We start from the raw sequence: 15,810 nt of genomic DNA on the forward strand, positions 1-15,810 counted from the left end.
AAAGCTCAACTCAACACAACTACACAACCATTTCAAAATATTAATACATACATTGAAAATGTATCATTTTCTTTAAATTCAAAAATAGACAGAACTTCCCAGTAGACAGAAAAACTACCACAAGTACATATTTTACGAATGTTAAGTCTTGTAAACCTGTGATAATCTTGCGCAGAATCACTTCCAGCGTCACACCATTCACTATCAGATAGTGAGGGCACACGTTCAGATCCCATCGACGAAACTGCACTGTCTGAGGATGCATCTATTCGTTCTGAAATAAAATAATACAATCATTATGTGTGACATTGCTATTGTCCTTTGTTTACTCCGTTGAATTTAACAAGAAGACTTACCAGCCCCCATAGATATGTGATGGCTGGTCATGGTGTGTGGTGGAGGAGGAGGGGGTTGAGGAATATGGGGCGGCAGAGGGCCTCCCCCGCTGGCTCCTCCACCCCCAGATTCCAGCATACGCATCGTGTACATGCCTTAAAATAAATGAACAGAATATTAATTACACTCTGATAATCGGAAATTACTAGTTATATCAATTATGTAATGATACTACATATAGTAAATTCAATTCGATTAATTTTTAACAGTTAATTACATATAACAATGAATGTTTCGGATTTGAAATAATACGATTGACTGATTTATTAATTCAGCGATAAAATTTCACGTCCCTGAACTACATAGTTTCATGTTTTAAGATATTCTAAATAACTTTTCCGTGCAAATACATATACAGCTACATATACTCCGATAAACTTGAAGATGTAGATATATGTATTAAATTGTTATCTAGAAAAAAAAATCATCACGCAAAGAAAATTATTATAAACGATCGAAAACGTTCGATCATTACGTCATCGATTTGATTTTTTATTGATTGATTTCGAATCGTTTTTATCAAAGTACTAAATATTACAAAGTTCAAGTATGTATATATGTATGTATTATACAGTACATACATATGTACATAGGGAAAATAATGTATAGAATGTTTTAAAATTTTCAACTTATTTTGAATCATCGTCATCATCATTACTACATACAGTTGCTCACGATCTACTGCTGGATGAAGGCCTCTCCAACACGCTTCCACTCGTCTCTGTTTTGCGCAACTCTCATCCATCTCACCTCACAGATTTTCCCAATTTCGTCTATCCATCTTCCATGCGGTCTTCCTTTTACCTTTTTGCATTCTCTCGGGTACCATTCAAGCATTTCTTTTGTCCACCTTTCGTCCATTCTTCTAGCCACGTGGCCCGCCCATTGCCATTTCAATCTCTTAACTCTATCCACTATATCCAATACCCTTGTCATACTTCTCACCCACGTGTTCCGCTTCCTGTCTTTCTTCGTTATGCGGAGCAGACAGCGTTCCATACTTCGATGAGTGCATTGGATTTTGTGGAGCATCTTGGCGTTCTATATCCAAGTTTCACATCCATACGTCATCACTGGCAAAACGCATTGATCGAAGATGTTTTTCTTCAGGCAGTGGCATTTTTTTTATTTAAAAACAACATTCATTCATACAAATGCACTCCATCTTAATTTCATACGTCTCTCTATTTCTTCTTCACTACCGGAAATGTCAATTATTTGACCAAAATATAAATAATTATTTACTACTTCTACTGGTTTACCATCTAATGAAATATATAATATAACACGTATTATATTGGGTATAAAAAAAATTAATATTACTTTTCGTACGGAAAAATGCGTACATTTTACATATTCGTATGGAAGATAGTAGAAAGCAGGCACGTAATAGCAGTCGTAAGGGCTGTCGGTAGTTAGATATTCGCTGTTTTGAAAGTGTATCATATTGTTATATCAATCAGTTCACGACTTTATTATGATATTGCTCGTCTTGAAAATTTGCGTATTCATTTATGTGAGTCGTTATCGTGCGAAAAAAATTCTGCTGTATCTTATCAAGTCGTACGTTATTATTATCCCCTACGAGAGCGAAACACACTGTTGATAACTCTCACCTCGTTGAAATGACTCGACACTTAAGGTCGATTCAGATGAAACGTGAAAACGACGATCATCGTGACGGGTGATTTCTTATTTATAGGCATATAAAAAAAATTTACGCGTAAACACAAAATGCAGACTCGTAGAAAAAAAATTCAATGTCACTGGTTCGAAAAGTCTATCGAGTCAAATCGGAGCTCTCTTCATGAGCGGTATTTGAAGCTTCCATATGCTGAATAGTGCTGAAGCGAGAACGTTCTGTTCTTCTTGACATTTCCTATTTTGACCATCATCGTGATGAGACACTGTGCCGGTGTCGCCGGTCGTATTCGGAAATATTTTGAACCCGTCGATGATACGAAACGCGAAAATAACACTTCCCAGATTCAAAAAACTATCTCGTTCGCTAATACGTTTGATTATTTTAAAGTGAATGTTCAATGAGCGTGTAAAAAAAGCACGGCGGCGTGAATGATCCAAACAATATGACCGGTAGGTATCTGTATCAAAATCAACTGGTATGAAAAGGCGAACAGTTCATTATGCTGTACTCTGAGATAAGACTTGGCGCATAAAGAAGTGTGTTCCAAATATAATATATGTAATTCATTTTAAAATATAAAATTTAAATTGATCTGCTTATATTATCCAGCAACAGCTCGGTCAACACAGCACGGAAAATACTAGTTATGTTCATACTATACAGCACCGCTCATTTTCGGCACGTGCATGCTTGTTTTGGACGATTGCAAGGCAAAATCGGCTTACATATACATACATACATTATGAAGTGCGACGATACGGCGCAATATTGCTTGCGTCGTATATTCGAGTCAATATTGTCACAATATTACGTTTCCAAAAATATTCATATGCAAATAGTCACACTTTCATTAGTACGAGTGCACGCGCCACTATGACGTCACTTGGTGCGTAAATATTTCCACAATGGCCGAAGAAAACCGGTTCTGCTTGATACGCTTCGGTGAAATGTACTGCTGAATATATTGTGTCGATTGCTGCTGTTTTGGTTCGTCACATACACATTACGGAACATATGAATGTGTCCATATATAATATACTAAGGAATAATTTTGGTACTGATGTTTATGTGCAGTTTCCGAACCTTAATTGTATTTATTCATACTAGCACAGCACGTACTAAATATTATTTGGTACATTTTGTATGGACACATTCATGTCTAACGTGGCGTAGACGTAACAGAAATAGCCGACAAATTCTACTCATACTATACATCAGTACATGTCACTGTAACGTATCAAACAAAATCTGGTTTTTTGACCACTGTGGAAATATTCACGCACGATGTGACGTCAGTGGCGAGTGCACGCGTACACATACATACATACATGCACGTATGAATATTTTCGGAAATTTCATATTGTGACGATACGACGCAAGCAATATTCCATCGTATTGTCTTGCTCTGTAATGTATGTATGTATGTATATGTAAGCCGATTTTGCCTCGAACTCGGTCGAAACTTATCTGAACGTGCCGGAAACGTGAGGTGCTGGATAGTATGAATAGAAACTATCGTTTACGTGAGCTGCTGTGCTGTGCTGTAGCCTTAAACTGCTGATTAGTATGAATATACCTAAATGTGTACGATTAGTGCACTTAACCTTTTATTATATGTACATACACTCAATTTTATAGAAAAACATTTATAAAATTATAATTGTACTATGCAGGTTAGATTCCCTTTGCAAAAAAAATGTATCGAATGAAACACTCCGTATATTCGGCGAAATTGTTATCTCATTAAGCGTTTCCACTGTATGTAGATAACAATTAAGAGGATAAAGCATTCAAAACTGTAGCGATACAAATTTAAAGTAAACAATGAGATCAAGTGACCTAGTTTAACGACAGAATGTGAATTTTACAAAACGGAAAAGTTACAATTCAAATAGTACCTTCATTCATAGCCATGTCCATCAATTGAAGATCCTCATCGTTGAGTATTTGCGAGAGAAAGCCATCAGACGTACCGTTTAATTCATTAGTAGTATTCTAAAATAAAATGGAATAATAATAATCATATTTATTATAAATGCGCGAATATCAAGTGTGGAATTGATCTGAAATAATACCTGATAATACATATGATCAGGTTGGTGCTCTTGTGGTGGATGTTCAGCTTTGTAGAAAGGCGGGGGACCACCACCAGAAGCGGTACATCCTGAAGTAGTGTGACTCACATTCATGGAGGCTGCAACAGCGGTGCTGATATTGGGAGTACCTAAAGTATAATTTGGTAATTAAAATCAAATAATGAACATTGCATATTGATTGATCACTCGAATTCTTATAAATGTTAACTGTGTATTCTTAGACCCGCAATATATAAGAAATGTCTTGAATACTTTTGATATTATATTAGATATAGTAATGTAAACAATTTATAGTGAATTTGTTTAAAATACCGTAAATATCAGGTGTTGCCGCAATTGTAGGCTTCTCTGCCGGTAGTGGCGCATAAGGAGGCCCCATATAAGCAGGTGAACCTTGAGAACAGTGTCTGAAAATATGATAAGAAAAATCAGATAACAATGTTTATTTACTTTTTATACATAAGTTTTAAGCTCTCATAATATTTTCAACGTATTATATTTGATATAATATAATTTTATAGCACTAAACTCAATTTCTATACACAACTAGTCAAATTTATATTTTTTAATGCATACTGAAAAATATTGGAAAAGGTTTTTTTTTTATCTCTAATGGTTTGCCGCTTGCCTTCTGGAGTGAAAATAATAGAAAGTGGAATGCATTACAATTTTTCTGGTGCCGATTTTGTACGGAATCGTCTTAAACTATTGTCAGATAAGAAACAAGGCTGTGGAGTCACTTCAAAATTTACCGACTCCAACTCCGACTTCGTCTTATGATTCGACTCCGACTCTTTAACGATTTTAGTAATATTGACTTTTCGTGCCAACGCATAAAATTGTTAGTAGATAATGAAAATAATAGCGATTTTCAAAATATAAAAATTAAAGCAATTAAAAAAATCATTAAAAATTGACATGTAACTAAATTTATAGAATTATTGGTAATGAAATAGGTATAATTAAAAATTTAATAAACAAAATGAGAATAAAATAAGCATGAGACGGAGGAGACAATCAGCTTTAGCCACGACACATCAAAATACATACGTGCGATTCAAAGATTTTATTTATAATGTAATGAAAGAAATGATTAAATTTCAATGAATTGTTTGATTTACTTCAATAAAATTGGAGACTCTAGTTGAGGCATAACGTAATATGCACTATTTATTAAATAAAATAATAAAAAGGAGTCAAGTCGATTGTTATTTTTACGAAATAATCCGACTCTGACTCCACAGCCCTGGATAATACCAACAAACTCCGACAAGAGACAATTTAAATGGATTTTATAACTATCCCGATCTTGCCAACAAAAGGAGACACTCATAATCATAAAGAAAATCGAATAAACTTGAACTTTTGATCCTTCAACTAGTAAACATTGCTTAATCAATGAGCTACATTGTGGTATACTAATTACATTTATGTGTACATTGAATGCTTAGAGATTAGGCTTCATAGGTGTTAAAATTAGTTTATTGAATTATTATTGAGATGAGATTCAACTAACCGGAACGTGGCAGAATAATAAATATAAAAAAGATGCGTCATCCGGAATAATCGCATCTGCTGTACATAGATATATAAAATTTTTCTTAGCGTTTATTTTGTAGGTGCATAATCAACGCCAATCACGTCGTTTCTAATAATTCCGAGTTGGATACTGACCCAAGTGTCGAATTGACATGATGCTGCGGATACAGGTGATGATGATGAGGGTCTGTAGGGCCGGTCAGGGGTGTAGCTCCGGGGGCCGCTGGGGCCGGGAGGGCCAGCAGGGTCGCCAGGTCTTGCCAACGCTGCTCCATCGACATGCTGCGCACCAAGTTCTGGGAAAACGAAACGGAAAATTACACATCGTGTCTCGAACATGTCAAGCGGTAGGTGATCGGGCACATGCGTGCTAATCATAATGAGCCTGTGATTACATAGTATTAGGCGATCGTATGCATATCCACGACCTTCTCCTCACTGTTATAAGCTACTGTTTAATATCTTCGCGTTCAATTGTGACCTTGGCCGCTGCGAAATCGTTAATAGATAAATACTGTCGCGCAGATACTTATTCTAGAAAATAGTATTCGTAGTGAACATGTGTACATATTATATTTCAGATTCAAAAAACTGACTTGAATATTTTTGAATAATACGGTAACGGTACCATTTCCAGTTGAGACCCAATCCCAAGCAGTTCTGTTACAATAACATACGAATGAAAGTATTAGTGAAAAATGATTTTCACAATATTAAATGCCAAATACTTCCAATTTACTGAAATGCAGCTAGTTTAGAGATGAAGCCCAGAAGAAGCTAAAGCGTAGATAGATTGAGTTCCGAACAGAGAATGATAGGTAACACTATCATTATGCAATTTAACAACAAGTAGAAACAAAATACTGTTGTTGATAATAATTGTTGTTCAAAAATTATTCATATTGGTTAATTGTTTCTTAAACCGAAAAAGTTCACTTAGAGTCTTGCGGCGAACTTAAATTACTTTCATTGTATCTTTTTTTATTGATATCTTGAAAAATCAATCACTCACCTGGTATTCATCAAAATCGAAAGGCACACATATGCCGCGTTGATCCAAGAACGTCATCGTGAATGATATCAATATACATCATTAAATGCGCCTATTCGATGTCGTCGATTTCATTTTGTCCAATTTAAACACTACTTGTACAAGATTGAAAAAAAAAATAGCAGTTACAGATATGGGTTTCGCGCTTACCCGCCCGTTCACGTCGCGCGTGACACCAAACTCAACACAAGGTTTGATATTAATAAAAAATCAAAAATTTGCCTTTCAATTCATATTAATATCCTTTAATATATACTAAAATATATTCAACAACAGTTATGGAGCTTTGAAGAGTCTCAGATGTGGGTCGTGTTAACAGCTGACGAAACTTTCTTCGTTATTATTGTTGATGTTTAGCTTTTACCGTACGTGCGCGAAATATCGGTATATGAGTACTCGGTAATTGGTCTATGCGATTTCCCCTAATGAATTGGGTATTATGAAAAAAAACTATATATATCTATGTATAAATACATATGTACATATACATATGTATATATAGATATGTGTGACTTGTTGACCCTAAAACGTTCACTGCGCACCGCCGCTGACCATCTGCTCTAATGACGACCCGAGAACGGTACGATATCTAACCCTATAAGGCACATCTACAGCATTACACCGAAATCTTCATGCATTCATGATTGCATTTATTAACGAAAATTATCCTTAAAATGGAGAGAGCATTATATAGTACACAATTAAACAAATTTAATATCTTATCGGCCTAGGAATGAGTAGAGGGAATGGTAATAAGACTGCTGTTTTGACGTAGAACTATTATTTGGTCTGGTGACTTACCCAGTATAGCGTCGAAGTTATACAAAAAATGTATGAAATTTTACATGCAGTCTCGCAAAATAAACGAAACTATTATCAATTAAAATGATTTTCAAAAAGCAAATGTATAAAACAACGACGAATAAACGAATCTTTATAAAACGCCAACTCTTGTATAATATTTTAATTTCAAAGTCCTAAAATAGTTCATACGCAGTTGTACATTAAAGCACAGTAAGCGAGTCAATTTCGGATTGGATTTTCATATTTACGCGGTCGTGTAAGTGTTGAGAGACGGCATTAGTGCGCGGAAGTGATTTACGCGAGTTCCGCACATGTAATAAGTTTTGCTTCCACAGGCCGACGGATAGATCGTTAAGAAGAGAGGCAGCACAGAAGTACAACACCTGTCATAGAAATCGGTGTGAAATCTAATTTCACCGAATTAATACGAAACCGCTACTAATGATCTTAATACAAATCGAATTGTGCGCGGAACACGCACGCTGCAACACTTTCATTTGCATCCACATACATACATATGCACGTACATACATACATATGTACGTGTACCCGATAGATATTACGCTAGTATTCGTGCAAAATGTTCCAAATAACCATAGGTAGACTTGATGAATAAAAGTTGCAATAAATTGTATTTAACTTTAATACTGTTGAAAGCTTTACTTTTACTCTACATTATCATATGACCGAGCGCACACCTATTAAACTAAATTGCACGATTAACGAGCGCTTCATTTACTAAATTAAAATGCGCCGTTGATCGTAAGGCGCTAACAGCTAACAAATTTTACAACGGTTACTGTATAAATACATTCAAATAATTAATAATGATTCTAAAACAACAATATACAACTAAAATCAATCAAATATTAAACTCATCAATTATTTTAATACCCAAGTACGAAAATCGATTCAATTGTTTTCTAATTAAATGTCCTGTCAGAACTTTTTATTTTGCTTGTCGTAAACTAATTACATGATTCCATATAAAATTTCTATTATATATTATTTCTACCCATTAATTATTATAATTCAACTTCTCACATGTAGGTAAATTTTCAGCTAATGCAAACTAACTAACTAACTGTGTAATATCTTTATGACATACATTCATATGTACATAAGTATATATGCATTTACTTTTATGTTTTATTAACATCTATTTATAGTCGACATAAACTTTCATTTCTGTAATCGCGATGGGACTTAACAAAACTTTCAAATGTGAGACTATCGAAGATATAATTAAACGATATATAATAAAAAAAATCAACTAACTCAACTTAATACAATGAAAGCTGTTGTTTTTTTTTAAATATATATATAATAATAAATTAGGAAATAGATTAGTCATCATCATCATATACAGCCATTTGTCGTCCACTGCTGGATGAAGGCTTCTCCAACACACTTCCATCCGTCTGTTTTTGGCAACTCTCATCCATCTCATCCTACATATTTTTTTCTAATTTCATCCACCTATGTATGTATCTCCCTTTTGGCTTTTCTCGGATTCCATTTTAGCACTTCTTTCGTCCGTTCTCACCATGCATTCCGTTTTCTATCTCTAAATAGATATGTATAAACTAATAAATAGATTTTCAGATTTAATTGAAAAATAATGATGTTATGTTTTGAATTCACTTAATTTTTCATAATAATCTTAAGTCCATTTTCAACGTGGTTTACAAAAGATTCTTAACTTTATAAAGACTCAACATATAATAAGATCAATAAAAATGATCAGTCGTACTCTTATGTACTTTCAAGTGACAAATATCAATTTGTAATACAACTTTGCAATTTCTGTCTCAACACACTGTATCTAACTATGTAAATACATACCGTGTATCAAAAATTGTACATAAATATGGTAAATACGTCAATTTGAGATAACTGTAACATATGAATATATTCCACAAATTCAATAAAACCTTAGTTACATTTAAAACCTATCATAAAAACTTTTATATATCATACGTATAAGACTAAAAACTGAACCACTTAAGCACTGAAAACTGAATCACTTAAAACAAATACGACAACAATAAACGAACGGATTTGAGATAATTTTTATAATACTAAAAAATGTCTATGGTCCCCGCAGTAGCGGGGCCCGCACAATACTGGCAACGAGGCCCCCAACACTTGCCAATCAGGTGTCGGAGATGAGCGGAGGGGGCCCGCTGAAGAAGCACAAACATTCGCCAATTGCTCAATTGACACTGGATAGATATACCTAACCTGTCCAATATCTCAAATTACACGACCCCCAACATTATACTAACAGCATAAAATCCCTTCAGAAACAGACATGTACATAATATGCCCATCCATCGATGCCACATATTATATGCACATAGTTAATGGTGAATCACGGTGACTGGTGAGTTCAAGTTTCCTTGCCCGAAATTTAATATATAATATGATATGATACGACGCTACCGGGTATCAAAAAACGCCTACGCACAGTTGCGAGGTCATCTCTGTTTTGATGCCGAAATTCGACAAACACTATCGACCACGTGGTCAATTATATATTATACTTATATATGTACGATACTTGTATAGATATATTTAATACGTATGGTTGTGTTGGAACGCGTCGCGGCACCGCAAAGGTTAACATTCTGATGAGCATCGACAAGACGATGCCGAGTGAAATCGTGCGTCAAATTGTCACTATTGTGGCTTAAACGGTTGATATTGTGAATTTATGAACGGCAAGGTCGTAAGTTCAAAATGCTATTTGCAAAAGACGTGTTAAGCTAATTACAATATTAATCATCGTTTGACGGCTATTGTATCAAATGCTATTGATCATCTGTCGATATTTATATGCCATATATTTACTTATAATAATTTAGTTCAAATGATTTCAAATTCGAATACCTAAATCTATTCTATGTGTGCATATGTGTGTTTCTGAAAGTTATCAATTTTTATTCAAGGGGTTGGTCAATTTGGTTGCTGGAGGACACAAAGGGCAAATGTATGAATAAAAGGAAAACCTTCTCCGTTTATTTATAAGAAAAATTCTACTCGATGATCGTATGTATGTATATATACTGAGTATCGTCGGATTTAGAGAATCTATAATTTAAATATTATGTATAAAATGTATTTTGAAGATTTATAAAATTTGTAAATATGCTTTTCAGCTTTTTCACTCCTATTATAATGTACATTAAAATAAAATAATACTAACAAAAAAAAATTCTAAAATAGAAAATGATCTGTAGATCAGTGCCTAACTATTAGATACATATAAGATGTATTTATTTATATTGGACGCTTGATGAATCTACGCCAAGCTTAGAGTATTAATTTTTGAACACATGAAATAGAAATTCTTATTACATTACGATTATGTAAATTTAAATGAATTAGCGATTTTAACCCCAACTATTATTTAGAAACGGTTTTATCAACATTTCCTAGGTACATATTTACTTAATTACATATATACTTGGTATATATTTACCTAAGAGCATAAGATTGAAAAAAAAAGATTTAATCTATGAAATCTAAAAATATGTCAAAAAACATTTTGAATTGAATCCGAACTTCGTATGAAAAATAATCTTCACTTCCCATTACCATTAATTTAAAAGGCCTTTACACTAGATATGTACAGATAACACCTCCGTTTCAACCTACCTGTCGGTCAAGCATTGTTGTAACAGAAGCCCTTCGTCAGACCAATTGTCCCTTCAACGTGCATTAACACTTCTTTCAACTTCAAAAAAAAATTTCGCATAAAATAAACAAGAGAAACAATAATGGATTTCGCAAACGATTTAACGCTCCAAATGGGTTTTGGGATTTCGATTTTAGTCAGATGAATATTCTCACGATAACGCAAAAAAAAAACCAACATATTATTAGAACGCGAAGTAATTGATAAATTTCGTTTAGAAATGATACAAATACTTAATTAATTGATTTCAACATACGTTTGGTGAAAGCTTGAAAGCAATTTGAAAATTGCACAACGGTCAAAATCGACTACAGAATACGTCAGCGTAAGAAGAATTTACCACCGGCAAATGTAATGTTCGATTCGACTTTGAATCAACGATACAATAAAGAGCCATTTAAAGAAATAGCAAGGTGGTTTCTCACAGGTACAAACATACATACCATTCGGTTGCACGGAGGCCCAACACTTAACAACCGTTCAATTCCCATGCGACATTGTTTCTCTTGTAACCTGTCAGAACAGAGATCATTTTTAATCGTCGCATTGTCCGTTCAACCTACCGACGAACAAAAAAAACTTCGAAAATACCAACAAAAAAACCGCCCTTTTGACTAATGGACGACAAATTATTAACGATGTGTGGATGGATGTGCGGGAAAGGACACAAAAGCTAGACCTGACCACCAGACGCCAAACCGCAAAGGGTTGACTACCGACGCTCGTAAACATCCACAGAATAAGAATTAACCTCAAAAGCGCCGCCTTGTCGTTGAGCAGAGCAGACGTGGTCATCTGAGATTTAAACGCATTTAAACGTTACGATTACTCTAATCCCGGAACCGGAAAAACTTGCCACTTTATTCCTGCATCAGACGCGCGTCGTGTTATTCAACATAAATTATAAAATCTGCGTGAGTGTGCGATTTCTGCCGACCGGTGAAATTGCTCAATTTGGATATTCCGATATTGGAAAACTTAGATTTTCATAAGAATGACTGGTTGATTTGTTTGATTTAATTGGTGGACGTGACGTTTTAAATTTCACTGATCTGCAGTGAAATGTACACAGGAAGAGACACAAGCATGGAACGTATCGAAGAAATCGTACCACTGTCAGTTTATGTAACGCACGTACTCGAAAGTGGATTTTTGATATTATGGATTTAAATTAAATAAAAAATTCGCATGGCTAATGTAAATTGGTGTATTGAAGTTTGCAATCCCTGGCTTCATGTCCTACTGTCGCCTCACCTGTGAGCCCTACGTCAATAGTAATTAATTGTTCGTAGCCCACGTTCCGCACGTACAATAGACTTTGATTAATGGTTTTAAAATGTCCATTCTATTTTTTTTTAATTTCTCCTTTTATATATTGTACCAAAGAAAACCAAAAATAAATGTTAAATGAAAAATAATCATCAACTTAAATCACATAAATCACAACGACAAATTAAAAAAAACACTAATTCTATTTAGTGTAGATAGTTGGATACAGATTGATTAAATAAAAATCGAATTAAAATGAACTAGCTTTCAGTAAAACTAATTAATTATTCGCAGCATAATATACATATAAAATATAAAATATATATGTAGGTATGAAATAAGTAAGAAATTTTTAATAAAATTCGTCGATTTTACATTTACTTATAAAATTAAGATAAGTGAAAGAGTATTTTTTTATTTCTCATTTTTTCAAAAAACAAAATATAGATCTATAAGTAATATATAATAGATTGCAATACTATTTATGAGTAAATAGCTACAATTATATAATTTTAGTTGAGCTATATTTTGGCGAGACGTACGAGCTGTATGCTACGTGATCAGTCAGTCACCCATGTTATGTACATAATACTATGTACATATACAGTCCGTCAAAAATAAAATTTGAAATTGCCGTGAACGAACTTTATTAGAGAAATCGTCATCACTATTTACATCGCGTCAATCCAAATGTCAATTGAATCTCAGCGGAACACACAGCGTGATGATACTCGCCCATAATGTATTTTTTATCATCAGTTTATAACGACGATCGATCATCGAGCGGCTCTTGTGATGTTGTCGCCGAGACAAGCAGACAGACATTGTTCGTAAAGATCAAAACATTAGATGAAAACGTGTGAGTTATGATTGCGGGTCACAAGGTGAGCGATCATTGACCAAAACGCACAAAAACAGACACGCGAAAAAGTCAAATTTTCACCGTTTCCACGACGCTGGTATCGCAGTGGGTTATATTGTGTTCAAATTGATCGGAATTAATCCAACCCGAGTGTCATTCTTGGCCATATTTGTCCTAAGTCAACACTTATCGATGTCAACGGGGGTAACCCCTCAAAAGAGATTGACAAGCGATGAAAAAAATACGTGATGCTATCTCTGGCGACGACAATGCTAACGAATTAACTACGAAAAAAAAAATTAATCCAATATTTGCTACGTTGGTGAATAATTTATGTGTGTGTGTGTGTGCGTGTGAAGTGTTACTGTGTCTGTTTGGTTTCAAGTGTGGATCTACCCCTCTTGAAAGAGACGGTAACGACCACTTGACATACCTGTTCTTCGGGAATTCAGTGAAATCTTGGATAAATATTGACAGTGTTTAGTGTTACCATGCGCTCGATCGGTATAATTCGGGACAAAATTTGAAATTTCGCGACATTACAGAAACTTTTTGATCAATTTTGATGAATGGAACATTAAATTTTTATTATTTCAGCGTATTATTGCTAATAAGTAACATTTGTATCAAGTATTTTCAAAGGAAAACTTCTTTAAGAGAACTATAGCAAATTGATGAACGCGTCACAAATCTTTGTAGTGCTGAAATATTGAACAAAACTATTGTAAAACGAAGGAAAATACGCCCGTGAATAACCCATTTCCTGAGAATTATGTATGTACCTACCTCAAAAACCTAACTTAATATATGATTTCTAAAGTTTCTAATTTATAGTAGGTATGTGGTGTCGATACAAGGTCGATTTATTTCAAAAGTTAAATAGATTAAAAAATAATTCTTAATAATTTGTAATTAAAATTAAATAATCCTAAAAATAATTTGACTAAATAATAAGTACATATACAAATAAAAAAAATGTTAATTTAAGTATAAAATATTTCTAAAACAAATTAGAACTATTTATAATATAAAATTAATAACATAAATCAATATCATATCGATAACACTATGGCAAAAAGTCAAACAAAAAAATGGACCGCAAAAAAAATAATTTAAATAACATACGAATTTAATTGCGTATTAAGTATTCTAATATTCAATTTAAATAATATTAAGGTCTCATTGAATCAAACCTAACATACTAGTATGTAAACATCACTACCACCTGGCCACTTGATATCGGACACTATTCATATTCTAACTCGGGGTTGTGTTACCCAGATCATATATGTACATAAATATTGATTATGATAAAATAGTTACACACCTGATGATGATACGCTGCTGCAAAATGATGATGAGCTGCATGCGCAGCGTGATGTTGCTGCTGCTGTTGAGGAGGGGGTGGTGGTGCCAACGCGTGGTGCTCCGGGGGGCCACCATGATGATGATGGGGGTGGTGGTGGTGGTGGTGGTGGTGAGGGTGAGGATGAGGGTGGTACCTTGGCGCCAACATCTCGCCCTCTGGCTGGCTCTCTTCCTTCTTCTTGGACGAAGCCTCTTCGCTCTTCACCTCACCCTGCGAAAATACATAGATTATTGAACTCTCACTGGAAAATTTATATGCATTGCAATACAAAAAGTAGTTATATACATAGGTATAAAATACCAAAGATTCGACCCCTGTGAGTAATATTCAAACAAACTAAACTTCAGAATCGGTTTAGTATAATATAAGGTACGTAAAAGCAAACTTATGAAAATAAAATACTAGTGTTATTGTTTTAAAAAGATTTGTTTATTTCACCGTTGTCAACACTGTTTTGGATTATTTGCTGTTAAATATTTGATTTAACAACAGTTTCAATTACCATAGACATTTTTGATATTTCATACTTTTTCCATTACTTTGACGCAATACTGTAAAACATTATGACTAAAGGGCGGCAGTCAGATTTCCGCCATAAAATAACAATAGACCTCTCCATTGTCCGACAAAGCAGAAGAGCAAAATAAAAAAGGTTGACAATGGTGAACCATTTTTTTAGCCGTCGAGCATCTTGTCCGGCGTTCTCTAATCATGACGATTATTTATTATTTTTATAAAGAGTATGCAGTATGCGAGAGTTTTTCATACCATAGTTGCCATTAATATGTATGAACATACTCTTACAGTCATTAAATTATAGCACAGATGTCAATTTTGGGGAAGGTTTGTGGAAGGTATGTATATGGTACAGTCCAAGAGTACATTTCGTTCATTCCTGAACATACTAGTGAGCCTATAACTTTCTTTAACTTTATGCAACTATTTTCTCAATCTTAATTATTTACAACCATCTAAAATCTTTGATTTTGGCGGCACTAACTATATATTCCGTTTATAGTTCAGCGTTTTTGATACCTTTAAAAATTATCGTCAATTATTTTCATTGCAATCGGAAACTT

General features: G+C 34.1%; 1 protein-coding gene across 5 annotated transcripts in view; it reads right to left on the reverse strand.

Annotated features, from left to right (window-relative positions):
* cnc (NFE2 like bZIP transcription factor cap-n-collar) overlaps nt 1–15,810 on the reverse strand; it is an 84,652-nt gene that overhangs the window by 5,629 nt on the left and 63,213 nt on the right. For all 5 annotated transcript variants that reach the window (XM_077446729.1, XM_077446730.1, XM_077446727.1 and 2 more), the window contains exons 7-13: nt 14,690–14,941; nt 5,812–5,972; nt 4,450–4,544; nt 4,117–4,265; nt 3,940–4,036; nt 357–491; nt 157–274 (exon numbers count right to left, since the gene is read on the reverse strand). In XM_077446729.1, the coding sequence (XP_077302855.1) occupies nt 157–274; nt 357–491; nt 3,940–4,036; nt 4,117–4,265; nt 4,450–4,544; nt 5,812–5,972; nt 14,690–14,941 (1,007 nt within the window). The remainder of the gene's footprint in view (nt 1–156; nt 275–356; nt 492–3,939; nt 4,037–4,116; nt 4,266–4,449; nt 4,545–5,811; nt 5,973–14,689; nt 14,942–15,810) is intronic.

Source organism: Arctopsyche grandis, chromosome 3 (genome assembly GCF_051622035.1).
Source record: "Arctopsyche grandis isolate Sample6627 chromosome 3, ASM5162203v2, whole genome shotgun sequence".
In the NCBI taxonomy this organism is placed as follows: domain Eukaryota; kingdom Metazoa; phylum Arthropoda; class Insecta; order Trichoptera; family Hydropsychidae; genus Arctopsyche; species Arctopsyche grandis.